Source organism: Epinephelus fuscoguttatus, linkage group LG2 (assembly GCF_011397635.1).
Source record: "Epinephelus fuscoguttatus linkage group LG2, E.fuscoguttatus.final_Chr_v1".
Taxonomy (NCBI): Eukaryota; Metazoa; Chordata; class Actinopteri; order Perciformes; family Serranidae; genus Epinephelus; species Epinephelus fuscoguttatus.
In genome coordinates this window covers 32,429,112-32,448,973 of record NC_064753.1, presented here as the reverse complement: position 1 = coordinate 32,448,973, position 19,862 = coordinate 32,429,112, and the positions used below count along the sequence as shown (strand labels likewise).

Genomic DNA, 19,862 nt, shown 5'->3' with positions numbered 1-19,862 from the left:
TGAAGGAGATTGTTAAGAGCCAAGACAAAGCAGCTTCTCATGTGGCTGGAAAAGGGCAAAACCTTTTCTCAATGCTAGAAAAGACAGATGTATTTATAGATTTTTAATACCCAAACAAATTAACACAACAGCATGCACAAATTGTGGTGTTAATGTTTATTTTGCATGCATTTATTTTAAATACATTCAGCAACAAAACGCAAAATGTTGCCAGTGATTTAAAGGAGCAGTGTGTTGGGTTTAGTGCCATCTAGTGGTGTTGATTGAAGATTACAAATAGATGAAACGTCTCCCATGTGCCAAGTGTGAATCCCAGGTTTCATTAAAGCCCCGTTTCCACGAAATACTTTAGGTATATACCTTTGGAACCAACAGTAAACCTTCAGACATGGTTCCTAGACCCTAGGTCTGTATAGTGTTTCCCCTGCAAACAGTACTCTTAAATGTGGGCAGGGTTGTTGTCACTCACTGCTCCGTCCAGCACTTACTGTATTTCCTCAATATCGGTGACACAGATGGAAGCCTGTGCCTCTCTTATCGTCCACAGAACGAACACACGCTGACATTTTCAGAACAAAATAGAACAGGCTGCAGTGAGAGTCTTTCTCCATGGGATATTTAAAAATAGAGGGTTTGTGCATTCAGTCCTTCTCAGGCAAGTGCAGCCCTCAAGTGAGGATTAGAATATACGCAGTTCACATAATCCAGTCCAAATTAATACATATTTTTAAACACTTGAAGGTCCACTCATCACTGAAAGTCTGTGTCATCCAAGAGAGACAATAAAAGCTCAGTTGTCATATTGAAATTTTGTTGTCAACTCATACACTGAGTAACATTACAAGTAAAGATCCACCTTAAAAGTCACCGGCAGTCGTCCCAGTGATTTATTTTTTTTCTCAGACTACAGCTGCTGCAAGGGAGAGCAAAACATTCTTTATTTTTATAGTTATAGATTACTAATGTAAAACTTGCCATGGTATGAATAGTGGTTGCACAACAAGCCACAACTCTGCTCTGAGCAGAGTGACCGTCTGCCATAGACCAATCAACGGACTGCAGTGTTCACAGCTGCAGCTTTTAGTACCAGATCTGTGTGCTAGGTACGTCAACAGAAGGGTGACCAAAAATGGGGATGGTATGGAACGGTTACTTTTGTACCATTCGCAACTTATCACAGTGGAAACTGAAAAAATGCATACCAAACTAAACTTAACCGTACTGGACTGCTTGGTGGAAATGGAGCTATAGTGCTCATTGTTCAGGAGTTTTTTTCCGGGAGCCAAATTATCAGCAGAAATAGCCTCCAGAACAAACCGATCAGATGATTAAAACTGTTCGAAAGACTGAATAAAGCAGTGTAATGTTAGAAATCTGTGCTTCTCCAACCCTACTAATGCCTCCTTACTGTTTTTTCTCTGATGAAAAACGTTCAGAGGGTTTTTACCAGGAGCCAAATTATCCACAGAGGTACCCTCCTCTCCGAAACAAACAGACCCAGTAATTTAAACCGGTAAAAAAAACAAATAAAGCAGTTTCATGTTAGAATTCAGTGCCTCTCTCATGCGGTTCAACTTGTTACAGAGGGACTGCTAACTATGATGGCCGAGGCAAAAACACCCATGGCCCTATCTAGAGCCTGTGTTTAGGATGTCTGTTCTGGGCTACTGTAGAAACATGGCTGTGCAACATGGTGGACTCAGTGGACAAGGACCCGCTCCCTGTGGAGACATAAACGGCTCATTCAAAGGTTACGAATATGCAGCAATTCTTATTCTCAGGTGATTACACACTAAAGAAAACATACTTACTATGTTATATTCCATTTCTGTCAATATATCCTCCTAAATCTTACACACAGGACCTTTTAAACTCAACCATGCATATTTGATTAGAAGTGAGAGAGGTGTCACTTACTCGCTGCTATGTAGTTTTGGCTTACTGGCCTACTTCTCAACTTGGAACAGAAACCTTGCCCTCAGTGCTGCAGCTCAGTTTGTGATAAACAAATCATTTCTGAAGCTGGCACCTTTTTTTATGTTTTGGTGTCCTCATATTTCTTCATTTCCCTGACACCTGTCCCTCCTTCCTCAGGCAGTCCAGCGGAGCTTTGCCAGCTGTGTGTGGACGATGAGATTGTGGCTGTTAATGGAGTTTCGGTGGCACACATGAACTACAACCAGTGGAAGGATAAAATGACATCTTCCCTGCAGACCGGCAGTCTGACCATGGACATTCGGCGCTATGGCAACAAGGGTGAGATAATGAGCCAAAAAAAGGCAGCCTCGTCTTTTACCACTTTAATTATTTGTGCTAATTTGACCTCTGACTTCCAACCAGAGATCACAAATCTTGGTCTGCAGTGTAGCTTTGATGGCCGGTTGTTTTCATTAGATTGGAGCACCAGTGAGGGGAGTCATCACAACCAGCAGGGCCAGAGCAGGGTGACCCTCAATCTGACTACCGCATCGCCCGTTCTGATGGGCTACCCTGATCACAAAGCCAACAGTGGTGCCTCTACAGAAACCGCAGTCAGGACAGTGTCCAAATTCAATGGGCAGACAGACAATGTGAGCAATGTTTTAGCCAAAATTCAAAAGATGGATGCACAAAGCCTCTGATAATGCAGCTCAATAAGTGGTGCTTATCAGGTGAATGTTGGTGTTCTTTCACCTGCCCAGGTTTTACAGGGCAAAGTCATGCACGGAGAGCTCGGTGACAACCACAAGACAGCCAGGAGTAAAGGTAATAGCAGGAATAAAGGCTGTAATGGCGCTGTCTCCTTTTTTAAGAATAACTCTTCACATATACAGTGTGCACCTAAGCAATCTCTCAACTTATCTGTCCTTCCTCTCCATGTAGATTTTGATAATATTAGTAGGAAAAATCAGAAAAGGAGGGCTGAATTTTTCAAAGAGAAAGGTAAAATTACAACTTGAGCTTAAACGCTTTCTCTAGCAGCTTTGGCAGCTGGTGCTTGGCTTGTTTAATTGCTGGGTATTCATTAAAAGCCAAGTTTAAGGGATAGTTTACCCCAAATCAAAAAAGCATATTTTCCCCTCTTACCTGTAGTGCTATTTGTCAGTCTAGATTGTTTGGTGTGAGTTGCAGAGTTTTGGAGATATCAGCTGTAGAGATGTCTGCCTTCTCTTAAATATGATGGAACTAGATGAACTCAAGAACTCAACAGCAACGTCTATTTCCAGAAATCATGACCTGGTTACTCAAGACTAACTCAACTAATCCACAGACCTTGTTGTGAGCAGTTCCATGTAGGAACCATTTTCATTCTACCGAAACTAAACCCACCAACCAAATCACCACACAGGAGGAAGTGTGCATCTACTCATGAAGGAGAGGCTCATGCTAGTGACAGTGCTAAATAAACATTAATGGAGTCCTCCTCGGCTGAGCTGTAATATTAGTTAGCGCAGTGATACTTGGTGAGCTAGCAGTAGATGCACGCTTGCTTTTGCACGGTGATACAGTTGTCCATTATAGTTGGGTAGAAAAAAAATAGTTCCTACATGAAACCCTGCTCTGTGGCTCTTTGAGCACCACAAGCCGAGTGCCATCTAGTTCCGTTATATTTGAGAGAAGGGAGACATCTCTATGGCTGGTATCTCCAATACTCTGTAACTCACACCAAAACAATACAGATTGATATATAGCCCTACAGGTAAGAGGAAAAAATATGTATTTTTCATTTTGGGTGGCCTGTCCCTTTAAGGATTTAAAGGCAGGGCTGCTGATTAAAGGAATCTGAAGATTAATGGAGATTAGACGAGAACTTTCACTTGCGTACCACCATTATATCATTTTAATCAAAGCAGCCTAACTACAAACTAGTGAAGATGTAGCGTTTCCAGACGTTAATGATCACCATATTTCTGAATCAAAAAGCTTTTTGTTTTTGCAAACTGGGACAAAAACATTGCTTATCTTGGCTCAGCTTTACCTAGCAACCACAGAGCTGACGGCACTGATCAACATACCAGATGTAGTGTGCGGCAGATGTTTATTTTATTGATTTTCTTATTTTAATGGCTTGTAGTTTTTAATTAGCAACTTTTTCCATTCGTTTGTACATGGACTGCTTTATAATGCTGTCCTCTGTGGTTGTTAATCTGACGTGTGTCCTGCTTCAACGGCTTCTCTCTCCAGGCTCTGCAGGATTCAGCTCCTGGGTTTACTTGTGTGGTAAATGTTTGCACTGTGCGGGGTGTTTTTTCTTCAAACTGTACTCTGAGCAACATGCTAGCTGTTGTGGAGCAGTACCATCAAATGAACACAGCAGACTTGTGTTGTCATGCAGTGTGTGAATACCCTTTGTTTATTTACTACAGCAAGCTTAACTCTCAACGCTCAACTGTTTCCTTTTCAGTGTGCACGGTACCTTTAGGCTGGGGATACGTTAGAAGAGTAGTGTGCAGATTTACTTCTAGACTTTTTGATCAGGTATTTTCTGTAAAAAGATGAGTGTAGTTAAGATCTGTAGACCTCTCACGGCACATGTGAACCATCTGACATTTGATAGTTAGGACCAAATATTTGTGCAAGTACTGCAGGTAAAGCTTTACAAAGACCAAAATTATGATTGCCTTCATTTTGTCTTGCACAGTTGTGTTTTAGTGGTCAGTTTTAGTTTTAACATATTTTGAAGCCACTGAGGCCTCTTGCAGGGCTGTATACTTGAAGAGTAACTTTGGTATTTTTCAACCTGGGCCCCATTTTTTTAAGTTTTTGTGTCTTAGTGACTAATGGGAACAACAACTTTTGAAACTGATCCAATATTGAGTGAGAGGGCTACAGCTGGCAGCCACAAAACAGGCTGCAATGTAACCACTTAGGATGTATGCACCCTCAATGCACATCACTGAAAGTTCCCAGATTATTACAAGTGTCTGACACCTTTTATGGAAAGCATCCTAACACGGATAGACTTTTTTTGTTAGAGTAGGATCATTTTTGCTTAACCAGAAACAGCCCCAAAATCACTATCATCAAACCCACCAAACTCCATTCAAATAAACAGTAATTTTAGCATGTATAGAGTCAGCATATTTTTGCATCTAACTGGGTGAATTAAGGGTTTATTTCAACCAAATCAAAGATAATTACTGTTAGAACAATGAAAAGACATACTAAGACAATGCTTTTGGGTTGTTTTTTGTTTTTGTTGACTCTAAATGAAGTGTTTTGTACGATAATAAAATTACTGTTTATTTAAATGGAGTCTTGTGGGTTTGGGGATGGCGATTTCAGGGCTGTTCCTGGTTAAACAAAAAGGAATTTACTCTTTAACAAAATGGTCTATCTGGGATCCTTTCCAAAATGTCGTCAGTCACCCATGATAGCAATAGGAGCCTGTCAGTGGTAAGCGCACACACTTTAAGTGGTAACATTGCAATCTGTTTCACTGCTGCTGCCCTCATGCTCAATTCTGGACCAATTTCAAATGTTGTTGTTCCCATTATTGCTTAGACACAATGAGAAAACAGGGTCCAGGGTCATAAAATACATAAGTTGCCCTATAACTCTTGTTTGCTATAAAGTGGCCTGCTAACCTACGGCTCTGTAGTCGATGCAAACTGTACAGTTTATGTTGATAATGTATGTAGGAAGAAGCTGCAAAACATTTGTTAGAGGTCAGCAGGATACACAAAGTAAAGTGTATAGTTTTAAGTGTGAAACCAGATGAAGACAAAACACAGGAAGCAGGAACAGATAATCCATTGTGTGATTTTCTCTTAATGTGTCCCCAGCCTTTGTGTGTGTGTGTGTGTGTGTGTGTGTGTGTGTGTGTGTGTGTGTGTGTGTGTGTGTGTGTGTGTGTGTGTGTGTGTCCTATACAGTTTTACACGCAGCTTGATCATCTTTAGGAGCCACTGTATCGTATTCTCTCTGCTGACCTGTTGTTTTCTCACACAGGAGGCTCAGAATCTGCAATATCTGATGTAAGTCAGCACACCACATGATCAAAGGATGTTTGTATGCATGTTCAAACATAACTTATGCGAGTGTGTGTTGAAAGAGTTTGTGCACGGCACTGTGATCATGTTTGAGCCCACAGTCTGTTTGTGCATCGCCAGCTCCAGGTGCCATCTCTCAGCCCCTCCTCATCCAGCTGGTCGTGGGACCGCGAGGAGGATCGAAGGCGTCAGGAGAAGTGGCAGGAAGAGCAGGAGCGCCTCCTACAGGTGGAGACTCCTCTCTCCAACTCAGAGCTACACAGCACACTCCTTCATGCACCTAATCTGCATCTTAAGTTTAAAGCAACATACAAATGTGTGTGCTTGTGTTTTTGCTTTTTTTAGGAGCAATACAGGCGGGATCAGGAGAGGCTTGAATCAGAATGGCGGAGAGCACAACAAGAAGTAAAGGGGGAGCTATACAGGAAGTCAGGGGTAATGTTGTGTGGTCCTCTGAGCCTTTTCCAAACTGCAGAACCCATTTTTAGTTATAATTAAGTGATCGTAAAACATATGTCAGATTTTCCTCTATAAAGTCAGTTTACATGAAGTACATTAAAGTGCATTAAAACGATGGCCCGTCTCTACCCACAGAACATCTAATCAGGATCTTATGAATTCACGCTTTCCTCAACTTTGTGGTAATATTAGACTGGTTAAAGTGTGAGATGGTGTTTGTAATCAGCAGCTGTGATACATTTGCGAATGCTGTGGTGACAGGAATCAGTACAACCTGCTTCCCTCACTTGCAGTGCTAATAAGATGCACAATTCCTGGCCTCTCCTTTTCAGTGCAGTTTTAGGAATCGCATAATTAATTTGAGGGTCCCTAGCCAACGTTAAAAGAATACTTCAACCTCCCCCAAATTATCATTTGTATATCAATTACTCCATGTTAGATTGAATTTGGGTTGAAAGCATTAATCTCACATGCCTCCACAGGGAACAATAAATCCAAAAACAGAGGAAATTCTTGATGAAACAGCAAAACTATATCAAACATATGTTTACAAACTCTTGCACAATTGTTACAGTATAATCGAAGTCTCATATATCCAGTTGAATGCTCAGTGCTTCCCAAACAAATGCATCTTTTGTTAAAACAGTAATATTTAAAACGCTTCCACATAAACAACGCAGGTGTTCTAGTCATCCTCGTGTGAGACTGTTTATGCGGAAATGTTTAAAACATTAAGCGAAGTAGTGAGCGTACAACTGGATAAATGAGACTTGGATTATACTGCATGAGTTTCACACATTTTAATATAGTTTACTGTTGTTAAATGTGGTCACTGTTTTCTTCCTGAATTCCGTGTAACACGGGGTGAGTAATTGACATTTGCGGGATGAAGTGCTCCTTCAAATTTCAGTGCTTTGCATCGTTTCTATTACATGCCATTTTCTTTTTCCATGCATTTAAAGCAGAACACATTTGAGATGACCAATGGAGGTGAGAGACCTGCCAGCGCCCAGCCACACGTGAATGGGTTGACAAACAAAAGCAGAGAAGAGGAGCGGAGCCCCGACAGAAATGAGCTGAAAGTGACGGGATCAAAACCTCAAAGTAAAGCACAAGGAGAGCAGCATGACAAGATTACTGAGCACGCCTGGTACATAAACTTTTTCTCTCCTTGTTTAAATATCACCAACATTGTCAGCTCTTTTCCATCCTCACTGAGAGGTAACAATGTTTTGTGTATGTGCAATCATGGTTTGGTTTGAGAATTTGTAGTTTAGCAACTTTTTAACGTGATTTGTTTTTTTTTCCTTTGACTTGTCATGATCTCTTCTACATTGCTGTTGTTGCCGAATCTGCCGGGCTTCCTTCTGCTTGCGCTGGGCCGTAATGCTTTTCACACTGTACATCAGGGCTGAAGACTCCTGTGGCTTTGCTCAGCTGTCTCCTGCACACAGGTCAGAACGAGATTAGGTTACAATGACTTGGGACTAGAAACGGTATCATAGATGCAAAGATGCTCTATGTGAAATTCAGAGCGTACGAGTTGTCTTCATATGGTTCTCAACATGGAGCTGGCTGAACTGGCTGCTAGAGGCTAACGGTGCTAATTCCAGTGAGCTAACAGTGTTAATGGGGGGTGAACCAGTGGATGGGCTCTAAGTTTCCACGACAACAGCATCCCGATATCAGTTGTAAACACCGTTTTAGTGCAGTGCAAAGCTGCGGCGATGAGCTAGACCATGAAATACACACATGCACTAACATGCACACACATGCAGGCTGTCTGCCACAACAAACAACAGAGAAGCTCTGGTTTCAGCACACACACAAAGGGAGCGTGGCTTTATTCACTGCTCAGGACGCCATCACTTCACCATATCTTTACGTAGCAAATAATGGTTTGCTGCTGTATTGATGCTCTGAATTTCACATACAGGACCTTTTAATATTAGCTTTGGGCATGAAGGTGGTGGTGCACTATGTTTGCAAACATATCACCGTATTATTTGTTCTAAAACAAATAATATGATGCAACATAACTGGCTGTTTTAAACCTACCTTTACCTTTTGTGAAAGGATAACCCACCTTAAAGCCAAAATCAGCATGTAACCAGTTTGGTGTAGACCATAGATCCCCTATTTTTCTGGGGGAAAATAATGAATACATTTAAAAATCATTATTTTAGATATGTATTGTTTGTAGAATATTGTGGACTGTCTGTTTTTACCCACAGGGCAAAGTCCTTATCTACCCCAGCATTAGCTGGCCCCCACCAACAGGCACGAGGTTAGTCGGCCTGCACTGTCATAACTTTCCCCTCTGTTTTGGTGATGCAATGGGCTAAAACTCCCTAAACTTTGATTGGTCCAGGTGATGAGAAAAAAAGACTAGGACAGTCCGCATCTAAGGCTGAGATAGACAGGCAGCAGATTCTGGAGGAGATGAAGAAAAGGACTCAGCTTCTGACCGACAACAGCTGGATACGTCAGCGCAGCAGCAGCTTTTACAAAGAACCGATCTATGTTGGGGTTCCCATGAAGAGGTGAGTGTATGTGGACCGAGTGGGACTCCCATTTGCCCTGTCTTTTCTTTTTATCCTCTCACTAATGTTTTCTTCACTCCAGGTATGAGTCTCTGGACAACCTGGACATTGTGCGTCAGTCCCCGCTCTCGGCCGCTACGTTCAGCTACCCTCGTCCACACTCAGCTGCGGCAGGTTACTGCGCTCCGAGTAGGAACGCCTCTTCCCGCTACAGCACTGGAGCACTGTTATCCCAGAGAAATACATTTGACTCCTCTCATCCTGGCAGGTACTTAATCATACAAACGTAGAACCTGTTTCTCTTATGTGTGTTGTTGTGTGTTATTTTCTGTGTCTTCTCATTCATTGTGGCCTCACACTGTTAACATGTGCTGCCCCAGGATGGTCAGTGGCAGGAGGACTTGCTGTGTGTGTGAGCGTGTCCTGGGTAGTGGGGCAGCCATGGTCATAGAGGCCCTTAGTCTCTGCTTCCACCTCGCCTGTTTCCAGGTGAGAGGTCATGGCTGCGTTAAGGTGCGGTCACAGTAGCTCCAATCCCTGCAACAATATTACACAATCTCACCAAAACCCAAAGCATCTCCAGCAGTTTTTATGTTTGGTTTAGGTGGAGAAGTTGGTGTACTGATACAAACAAAATGTGACAAACTGCAATGACAAATAAATCATGAAGTACATGAAGCATGTGACTTGTTTGTCCCTCAAGTTTTTGCTCCACTGAGGAGATGACAAATGGCTGCAGATGAAAACATTATAGGTGTGAACACAAAACAAATAGTCAGGTGAAGTCAAATTTATTTACAGAGCACATACATTTTTTATTATGATTAAAACAAAAATAAATGTATAAATAACATACATATGCAATAATAGATTAACTGAACAAACCGTTTCCACCATGTTCTCCACACGGCTTTCTTTTAATTACAACATCTCATTGCACCTCCTTGTTCTGCATTGTTTAATGGCAGCAAGCTGGGAATTACTGCCACCAGCTGTTTTCCTGATGCACCCAACTCTTAATACTGCATTAACAGTATTGTTATGTCAACATGGAATCAGGGAGACGATAGTCGGCAACCACATATCATTTTAGTGGGTAGAGCAGGCGGATAATTTAGGTGAGGTTGGCAGAGAATATCAGCAATGGTAATGTCACACAGCGTTGCCATTTAAAGGTTTTTGTTTTTTTTTTCTTTTTTCCTGAAGTCGAGGGACAGGGCTCCACCTTCAGGTGATGTCACACCTAAAGCTAGAACAGCTGAGATACCGCAGTCAGGGCTCTATCCAGTAGTGATGGCCAAATGAAGCCTCATGAAGCATTTTTTAAATTTTGTGAGCCCACTAGATGGCGCTTTTTGTTCATCAAAAGGTTGAAAGCACACTGAATTGCCATTCCTTGAGCCTCTCTCTTTTAGCCACGAGTGCCATCTAGTGGGCTCAGTAAATAAAGAAAATGCTTCATGAGGCTTCATTTGGCCATCACTACTATCCACCCCTTCCTGGACCATTTTAACAACCTTCCATGTGTTCCAGGTTATATTCAGTTATCTGCTTATTTACTTAATTATTTTAATTATTATGTTATTTATTTCATTTTTTCTCTTATTTATCTATTTTACAGCTAATATTGATTGTACCATTGATTTGTTTTTAGTTATTTACGTCTTACTTTACCTCACCTACTTCTTCTATTTATTACTGTTTGAGCTGTTCGCTTTTGTACAGATTACCTGAAGAATAAAATAAAAACAGTTAAAAAAAAGTTTAATATTTCAACTTCATGCTGCCGTCTTTAGGGTGTTCGTCTTTCGTCAACTGTCTGCCTGATTCAGTGTGAGCACAGCATAATGGAAATGCACTTTAATTAGCATTTTCTTTTGCTGATTTTGAATAATTTGTTTAAATTTTGAGCTACATTTGGACTGAAGCTTGACTGGACATTGCTTACACCCATGATCTTTCTGCCCAATATATGTTACCTGCATCAGACCCGTGACGTGCCTTCCTGTTTCAGTACATTGTGGGAAAATTTAATCAGACTGAAGACTAATGTGACCGCACCTTTAACAAGATCAGCAAGAGTCATTTCTGTAGTTACTTTATAATCAGCTTTATAGGCCCCTTTACAATGCTAGCAGAAGCATTTCTGACACCTTGCTATGTTTCTGTCTTTCTTAACCAGCTTGTCTCCTAGTCTGCGAGAGGCATCTGGCCTGGTGTTGTAGTCCTGTGGGCTGTTTCTCTCTGTCTCTAGTTTTCTGCATTTGATTGGTTTAGTGGAACGAGTCCTATTGCTGTCGTGCTTTGCTTTTAGGTGCCTGTTGTGAAAACGGCACACTTAGTTGAAGTATGCTCATTAGCACATAGAAGAAGTCACTTCTACATCTCTCTGCTCTACATGAGGTACAGACGCACATAGCACTAATAGAATATTTATATACTGTACGTGTTTCTACGCAGACACAAAGCTTAGTGTTTCTCTGTGCTTGGGTGGCGGACAATCTGGTGAAATGATTTAGACACAAAAGGCCCACGTTACAGGTCAGCTGGATTTCTCTTAAAAGTCCTCGATTGTCTTCTCACCTCTCCCTCCCCCTCTCAGTGTGTGGGCTGCCACCGACATCTCGGAGGAACTGAGACTGGAGTCCAGGTTCGAATCCGAAAAGGGAGGCCCCACTGTGAGCCCTGCTATTTCAGACTCAAGTGTGAGTATTGGTCTTTGCAAGAGACAATGACTTCAGTTGGTCCCCTTAGAAGCAAGTCACACCTCACAGTTTCTGTACCTCTGAAACAATACAACTGCTCGTTTATCGCTGATGAAAAACAGAAATGAATCCTGATCATGCACTTTAAACTAAATGTGCATGGACTGGACTTGATCAGTGTCCAGTGAACTTGAATTTTATTCGCTTGTCAAGTAAAACTAATTCCTGAATAATGTTTTTTGACATTTTAGTCCCTGGTGCCCCCTCCATGTGACCAGCATGCCGTGCTCCAGATCATAGAGTGAGCAGCCGAATCACCGGGAACTTCTTTTGGAAAAAACTATGAAAGCAGTGGAAACATCAGCCGCACAGCCGAGGCATGACTCTTGTCTCCTGCAGCAATTGCTGATACAACGGTGCACTCTGTTGTGATAAAAGGTCTTTTGTGGATATACAAGCAAAGTAGACTTAAAGGCTGTTTTTTAATCAAATATAATTCATGTGGTACTTGTCTTTCTGAAGAAAATGTAGATTTAATATATGAAATAAAGTGATTATGGAATTATAGTGATTGATTAATGCTTTTTTTCTGATGCTAGTGTTGCCTTTTGTCATATATTTGTGTTGTATTTGATATTTGTCCAATAGCACATTAAAGATATACAATTTTTCTCGTTGATGTAACTGATGAAAGGAGACACATTTTAACTTGTACTGATGCACTTTCTGATCTGTTGTAATCTCACCAGGTGCACTATGGGATAAATCACTGGTACATGTAACGTATGTATTTCTTGCGTGGAAGTGGGAATCTTAACTGGAATGTTTTTGTAAATAAAGTGCACTGAACATAATCCAAAAGTCTTATTTGTTGCTCCGTTGTGTACCACATGGTGGCAGCATTGGTCACATAGTAAAACTGAATCATATTGTGGGTGGAAATGTCATTTGAATATGCCCAAATTATATGAGCAGTGACATGTTTTTCAGTGTGTGTAATTTGACTAATATGTCATATTACTTCTATTTTGGTATTTTATGACACTGAAACCAAATTACAAACACCTACCAGTGTGTACTAATATGACTTCAGCTGAGAGCAATGACATCTAGTAATAAGGTCTCAGAATTAATAGCAGCTCCAGAGATGCAGCACAGTTTACATGATGTGTTTTATGCTGTCAGGAGAAACAGTTCCTCTGCCTGTCCTGATTTTGCGATGGAGTTTAACCTTTAGTTAATCTTCCAGTGTGTTGTGTGATGCAGCAACATTTATATGGGTGGGAGACTTCACGTAAACATGTTAAGTTACTTAGCACTTAGCTTGTGTTTAGCTGGTACATTTAAAAAATACTTTTCACATTGGAATCTGGTGATAATAATGTCCATCAATCATAATCCCTTATCTGTGCCACAGCATCAGTACATTTATTGGTTTTAATAGTTTAGACCAGGGGTGTCAAACTCCTAATTCAAATCAAGAGCAAATCAACTTTATTTATATGGCACTTTTCATACAACACAAAGTGCCTCACAGAGGTTAAAAACAACAAAGATCCAAAACAGAAAACAAAAAGAAAAGAGAAAACCCAACCCTCCCACCCCACATAGAGATACATAAATAAACACATACACACACACACACACACTAGCTATCACTAAAGAGACATGGCCGAGCACCAAGACCCGAGGCAAGGAAAAAGCCACCTCTGGGGGCCATCCACACTGAGAAGGCCCACGGTCCACGGCCACAGGGAGCGCCGTAGAGATCACCCCGACCCGGGCAGACACGAGGCTCCACACTGAGGTGCAGTGCCCTTCAGCCACCCAGGTCAGAGCGGTCTCCCGACGGCACTCCCATCGGGTGACCAGGAACAACTCTCAGTGTGGTAGGCCCCCATGAGGAAACACTGGAGCTAAAAATTGAGGGACTAAAACAATAAGATAGGATAAAAGGTATAAAAAGAACCAAATAAACAAAAAGCTATTTAGCTCATAAAATTGAGTTAGTAGCTAGGTAAGAATGATCTAAAACAGAGACATAAAATGCATCAAAACTAAAACCTATAACTAAAATAACAAAAGATAAAGGTTAAATGAGATAAGAATGTAAAAACAGGACATAATAAATTAAAAAAAAAATCTAGCTAGATAAATTGGTTATAAAAGGAATTTAAAATAGATAAATGGGCAACATACAGCCCAATTTGATCACAGATAGGCCCGACCAATAAAATCCATCGTACAATAATGAATAAGTACCATCAGCTCCAATATTCCCCTCTTTTTTTGTGTTAAGAAGTACAGGTGCATTCTGTAGACGTTGATCCTTTCACAAAACAGATGAACAGCCTGAGATGTCTTAAGAAAAATAAGTGCAATTTCAACAGTATGTCTCAGTTTTCCACATTCAGTCAGTCTACGTCTCACTGTCATTACATGTGCATTTATCCATACATTTCCTGATACAGATTCTTTTGAACTGAAGCTGTTGGTTGACAATATTTTGCACAATGTTCAGTATCTTTAAACATGGCCACAGTAAGTATTCATTACTGCGCCATTGTATCAACTGTATTCTGGTCAGAGGGGAAAGGCCTCTGAAGCAGAATGTGAAACCTGGCAAGTCTTGGTCTAGTCATCTAGTAGGCCGGATTGGACCCTTACGAGAGCCTGTTCTGGCCCACGGGTCGTATGTTTGACACCCCTGGTTAAGACACTGTATAACTGTATGAATGATTTTTTTAAAGAGGATTCTCTTGCTCTATCTTCATCTGACTCTACAGTGATGTAGTGTTTGGTTATCATGAAATATTCCCATGGACTTTCTGTCCTGTTATTCTTTATATTATGTTTCCTGTAGAGACAGTCATGATCTAACTGCTTTAGTCATAATCACCTCATTGGCCAAGTATGTGCACACATAGAAGAAATCCATATCAGTCTTTTTGCGTTGTTCTCATGTAGGCTGCTTGCAGTATGGGCATAACTGCTAAGAAAAAGGACAACAAAGCTGGACGAATAAAGGCAAAGAATATACAGGACTATTATGTACAAAAGTATGTGGGTAAAAACAGATGCATATGTAAACATTATATGAATTAAAAAGCACCAATTACCAACAATATAATAAAAATAAATTATAAATATACAAGACAAGTGTACCATAAGTTGTAAACTATACAAATAGTGCAGTGAATCAAAATGGACTGGATGATTATGTACAGTATGTACATTAATACATATCAATATACTGTTTATACTGCATGCAGAATGTATGTCCACAGTGACAGATTACATGTACATATTTTTAAAAATGCATTATCTATAATGATGACAGTGATTTAACTGTTCATCGGCCTGTGGGAAGAAACTGTTACTGTGCCTGGTTGTTTTGGCTTTCAGTGTTCTGTAGCTCCTCCCAGAGGGGACAAGCTGAAACGGGTTGTATCTGGGGTGCAAAGGGTCTGCATTGACACTTCCTGCCTGTTTCCTGACTGTGGAGGTGTATAAATCCTGAATGGAGGGCAGGTTGGCACCAGTGATTCTTTCAACAGTCCTGACTGCCCGTTGTTTTCTGTTCCTGTTTGGCGGCTGATCTGAACCACACAGTGATGGACATGCAGAGAACAGACCAAAAGATTGCAGTGTAGAACTGCTTTTCAATCTGTAAAACTTTTTTTAAACACAAAACACTAGTTGGCACTCTGTTTATAGATATTACATTAGTTCCCATTAAAGCTTGTAAAAATAACTTTTACTGCTAAAAATATCCATTCATCTTCACTGTGTCATAATAACAACAAATCCTTTGTGTTGTTTGGTTGAACTGACCTTTCACAGGAAATTAGTGAAGCCAGGTTAAAGCGACAAAAAGGAAATGAAAGTTTTCTGTCCTCAGGCTTTTAAATGGGGAAGTGTCTTAAAACAGCAGATTCCGGCTCAGACTGCCCAAATTAAAAAACAGCATGTGGTCATGTGGCCACTGTGGTGTTAAAAAAAAAGTTAAAGTGACATGTGGATGTTTGAATAAGTTGTTCCTGAGTTAAAGATGACCATTGTTTGCACCATGAGGAAGGACACACAGCAGTAATGTAGCAGATGTGTGAAACGGAGCAGCACAAAGCAGGTATTCATCTACACGAGGAAGTTATGTAGCAACGCAAATTTACACATTTGCAACAGCACACACATCTGACTGTTATGTCTTCATGCCATGATCAATGAGAAACATTTGAGTTGAGAACAGGAAGCTGCACTCGTATTGTTACAAAGAAGTATCTAGGTCAGTGTGGCAGTGACCACGTGGTGTCTTTTACCTTTGGGAGAAATCATTTTATTGGTTCTTGGAGCGCTGCTGAGCTCTCTGTGGACCAGAGACAGTCAAACTGACATGTTAAACACTGGTCGTCCAGCACTCTTGGCTGGATGGATAGAAATGTTTTCAGGGTTGACTGTGACCTGGTCTTTTGGAAGGGAGTTCAGTTCCCTAAAGGCACAAGGAGAGACATTTGTCAGTTTCTGACATGCTCCATCTATCTAAGATGACTCTTGTGACTCCAGCCTGACCCATTTAAATATCACAAGCAAAGTAAGCTGGAAACGGCAAAGGGTCAAACAGAACAGCAGGGTACACATGTAGGAACATTAGATGCTTCAAAATTAGCCTGAGAGTTGGAGGAGTAACCACACTGATTTGATGCCTTTATAATTCCTCTGTGCAAAAATATAGTTTCCCAGTAGGTCTTTAAATCTCTGGCGGACAAGTGTTAACAGGAATAAGTACATGATGGCAGAGAGCTGTCATGAGCATCAGCGGGACATCTTGTGAAAGGTACTGTTTTTTCTGGGTTGTGATTGCAGCACAGCCAAGTGGAAAATCCTGACCCTGGTCTTTGTTTAAGAATCATAAGAATTTTTAAGTCTCCCATTGCTGCCTCTGAATATAGAAAACCACAAGATTATTATTATCATTATTTTCCTGGGAGAAATTCAGAAGATGCCCTAAAGCTCTCATTTACAGTACTATATTATTATTTATTTTCACTGTTTGCTACAGAGGAAACAGTTTTTCATGGAAATTCTCCCCATAAAGTTTCCGAAAGAGGCTCTCTGTGTAGTCGGTCTCATATTTTATCATTAGTTAAAAGTTCCCTGACTAATAGCTCTGTAATGGTCCATCTTCTGTTAAAACTTTATCTATCCCGAGGGAGATTACTGTGCAGCCATTGCAAGTAAGAAGAAGAATTGCAAGTAAGAAGCATGCAAATGTAAACTCTAAGATAAAAACAGGGTGCAAATCCAAATCAGGATACCAGTTTTGATTATAGAAATAGTTAACAGCAGGGAGCAGTCTAGGTGGGTTGCATAGATATATACTGTAAGTACAGTATTAGATCTAAAGTATAGGCAAGTACATAGTAGATACAGAATGCTCATGATTATGCCCTTTATATTGCATCTAATGTCACATTTAACACCCATAAGCGTGGGCGTATAATGAGACAACAGACAATATCCAAAAGGCCCCACCACCTCGCCGACACGGGGGCAAGATCAACACATTCTCACTCCGACCTCGTCACATTTTGACGTTTAGTCACGGACCTTCCATGTTCAGATATGACGTGCAAGGTACCCTGAGTGCGTTGGTTGCTGACGTTCTCGTTCGCCAAAGTTCTGCCTGTTCCATGCGTTGTTTTCTTTCAAAATACACTTGGGTTTTCACAGGAAATTTATTGTTTACATACGGTCTCTTTCAAAATAAACGTGATGTGAACTGACTTTTTTTTTTTTCAACAACAACTAACGCACATGGTTGAGTTCAGGGAACAAAAGCACAGGGTTTGGCTGTAAAACCTTATGAGACGCTAGCACCGCTCTCCATGGTGAAAGTTGGTGTTTGTTGGACCCATCCACCTTTCCGCCTGCCCTACTTGGATTCTCGCTGCCTTAACTTTCGCTCTTGTCCCACCGCATTTCCCCCTGATGCCGCCAGGTGCCATTAAACTATAATGGCGACCCACCACGTATCATGCCGATGCTAAAGTCACTACCCAAGCATTGGACTTTGGAGTGAGACCACGTTGGTAAGACGCACAGACTTTGTGGTGGTTTTGCCTTTTCTTTTTTTCTTTCACAGGTTTTTGTAGTCATTATGTGTATCTTTGTGATTGTTGCTGTCCTTTTTGTAGTTATTTTGTGTATATTTCCCTCCCTTTTTCCACCAAACTAGCGCTGGTTCTTTAACCGTTTCAGTTCAGGGCCCCAGGAATGTTGTTGCTATCTGGCAATCCAGCCCACAGTTTAGAGCGAAACCATTGTAGTGAAGGAAGTCATCAACGTAGGACGTTACACAACGCACAACAGAAGTAAACAGTAGTGGCAAGATATTGGGACCCATTTCCTGCGAGTTTTTGTTCTGTTATTACAGATAGTGTATTTTCATCCACAAATCAAGCTTGGCCTGACTATTACATGCTGCATGCTCTTTTTATGATGATTTCTCAGTTGACTTCTCTATTGCTGCCTTCTCCAGCCTCTCTGTTCCACCTGATGAATATGACACACCCACTGATATTGTCACAGTTCACACTCCAGGTCAAGAAAAACATGCTATTTTTCGGTTACAGCTGGGAAACAGCAGGTTCTGAACAAGATTATTTTGGCTGAAATACTCCAGATGGTTCAAAATTTGGTATAGGAACCAAAACAAAACCTGTTCCATGTTGGTGGAAAGGGGGTATTTGTGTTTTTTTTGTTTGTCTTTGTGGTCATTTTAATATTGTTCTGGTCACTATGTGTTAATTTGAGTGACATTTTGCAGTTCAAGATCAGGGGGACCCCTGATACTCTTGGACCCGTTCAGTAATCCATCCATGCCCGTGTGTTTGTCATAAGGAGTTGGCTGTAACAATAAAAAATCTGATTTAGTAACAGTGATAGTACTTTGCCTTTTTTCTTAACTTTTATCCAAAGTTTTAGGGACAATAACTCTTCCTCTTAGTGCTCTGCTTGAATGAATGAGAGTATCTTTGAGCAACTGTAAAGGGCCAACCCAGGGTGGTCCACAGGGATCAGTGGGAATTTTTTGCTTCTGCTCATACAACCCACAGGAAGCCTACACTTACCCACAGTGAGCTCTCGGGGCCACCATGAAAAATTCTGTTTTTGAGATTTAATAACTGTTTGTAACTCCTGAGATACATTTTGTCCAACAGTACAGCAAACAACATCTGTAACACAGCTTGACATTTACACTCAGGCAAACTGACACAGGAAGCAGTGAGGAGGAAGTGGATGTTTCTGTGCCTTGCAGATTATCTGGCGAGTGTCCCTCTCAGTGTATCATCACTGCTGTAACATTGTCCAGAGCCATAACAGACAGGCAGAGGGGTAGAGACATCTAGCCAAACAGAAAGACAGGCAGCATGACCCGGAAACTGTTTCTACAGTCTTCACTTCAGCAGTAATTATAACTAAATATAATGCTTTGGGCTATAATTTATGTGCACAGGCTACACAAGGTGAACACTTAAGAAGAATAAGAACTGAAAGTAAGTTAATCACACTTACCAACACTAGCTCATACCAGTGTCTAGCACTTGGCAGTTTTATAATTAGAAACAACAGACTGGCAGGGCAAAAGTCACAAAGCATTGGACAAATAAGATGACAGCAGTAGACAAATGTCAGGGTCATCAGCTTTATTACAATTCCTCCATGAATGATGTTACGAGATTCTGGGAAACTGATCCGATAGTTGAGATGTTTCCCATTAAAAAACTACACTGTAGGGCAGGGCTGCCCCTGACCAAATTGGGGTCCTAAGCGAAATTTTATTTGGAGGCCCCCATCCCAAATGTATCATAGGTACAAAATGACCGTACAACAACTTGCCATTTAACTTGACAACCTTTATTGGCAATAACAAATGTACTGTAGATACAGTAGTTTGGCTGTATGAGTCAAATAAAAAATTCAACCTGAAATAAATAAATAAATATTAAATAAAAATAACTTCAAACTGAAATAAATAAATAAACAAATCTGAGTCACAAATAGCCATCAATTATTCATCAAAAGAAAGTAACTTCCACCACCTCAATCCCCCACCCTTGATTAAACACTGAAAATAAAATAAAAGAGGGAGACAGGTTTTTCCTATTTAATCTTATTTTGTT

At 40.8% G+C, this 19,862-nt stretch overlaps 1 protein-coding gene across 8 annotated transcripts in view; it reads left to right on the top strand.

The window, feature by feature from the left end:
- lmo7b (LIM domain 7b) overlaps positions 1-12,533 on the top strand; it is a 45,170-nt gene extending 32,637 nt beyond the window's left edge. For 3 of the 8 annotated variants that reach the window (XM_049598239.1, XM_049598212.1, XM_049598188.1), the window contains 15 exons: positions 2,095-2,256; positions 2,395-2,570; positions 2,682-2,745; positions 2,863-2,922; positions 5,932-5,957; positions 6,093-6,200; positions 6,318-6,407; positions 7,394-7,581; positions 7,841-7,885; positions 8,666-8,718; positions 8,803-8,974; positions 9,057-9,242; positions 9,355-9,463; positions 11,577-11,679; positions 11,931-12,533. In XM_049598239.1, the coding sequence (XP_049454196.1) occupies positions 2,095-2,256; positions 2,395-2,570; positions 2,682-2,745; positions 2,863-2,922; positions 5,932-5,957; positions 6,093-6,200; positions 6,318-6,407; positions 7,394-7,581; positions 7,841-7,885; positions 8,666-8,718; positions 8,803-8,974; positions 9,057-9,242; positions 9,355-9,463; positions 11,577-11,679; positions 11,931-11,953 (1,565 nt within the window). In that variant the 3' untranslated portion in view covers positions 11,954-12,533. The remainder of the gene's footprint in view (positions 1-2,094; positions 2,257-2,394; positions 2,571-2,681; positions 2,746-2,862; positions 2,923-5,931; positions 5,958-6,092; positions 6,201-6,317; positions 6,408-7,393; positions 7,582-7,840; positions 7,886-8,665; positions 8,719-8,802; positions 8,975-9,056; positions 9,243-9,354; positions 9,464-11,576; positions 11,680-11,930) is intronic. The other 5 variants (XM_049598195.1, XM_049598222.1, XM_049598204.1 and 2 more) reach the window with 5 other exon arrangements.
- The last annotated feature ends 7,329 nt before the right edge of the window (positions 12,534-19,862 follow it).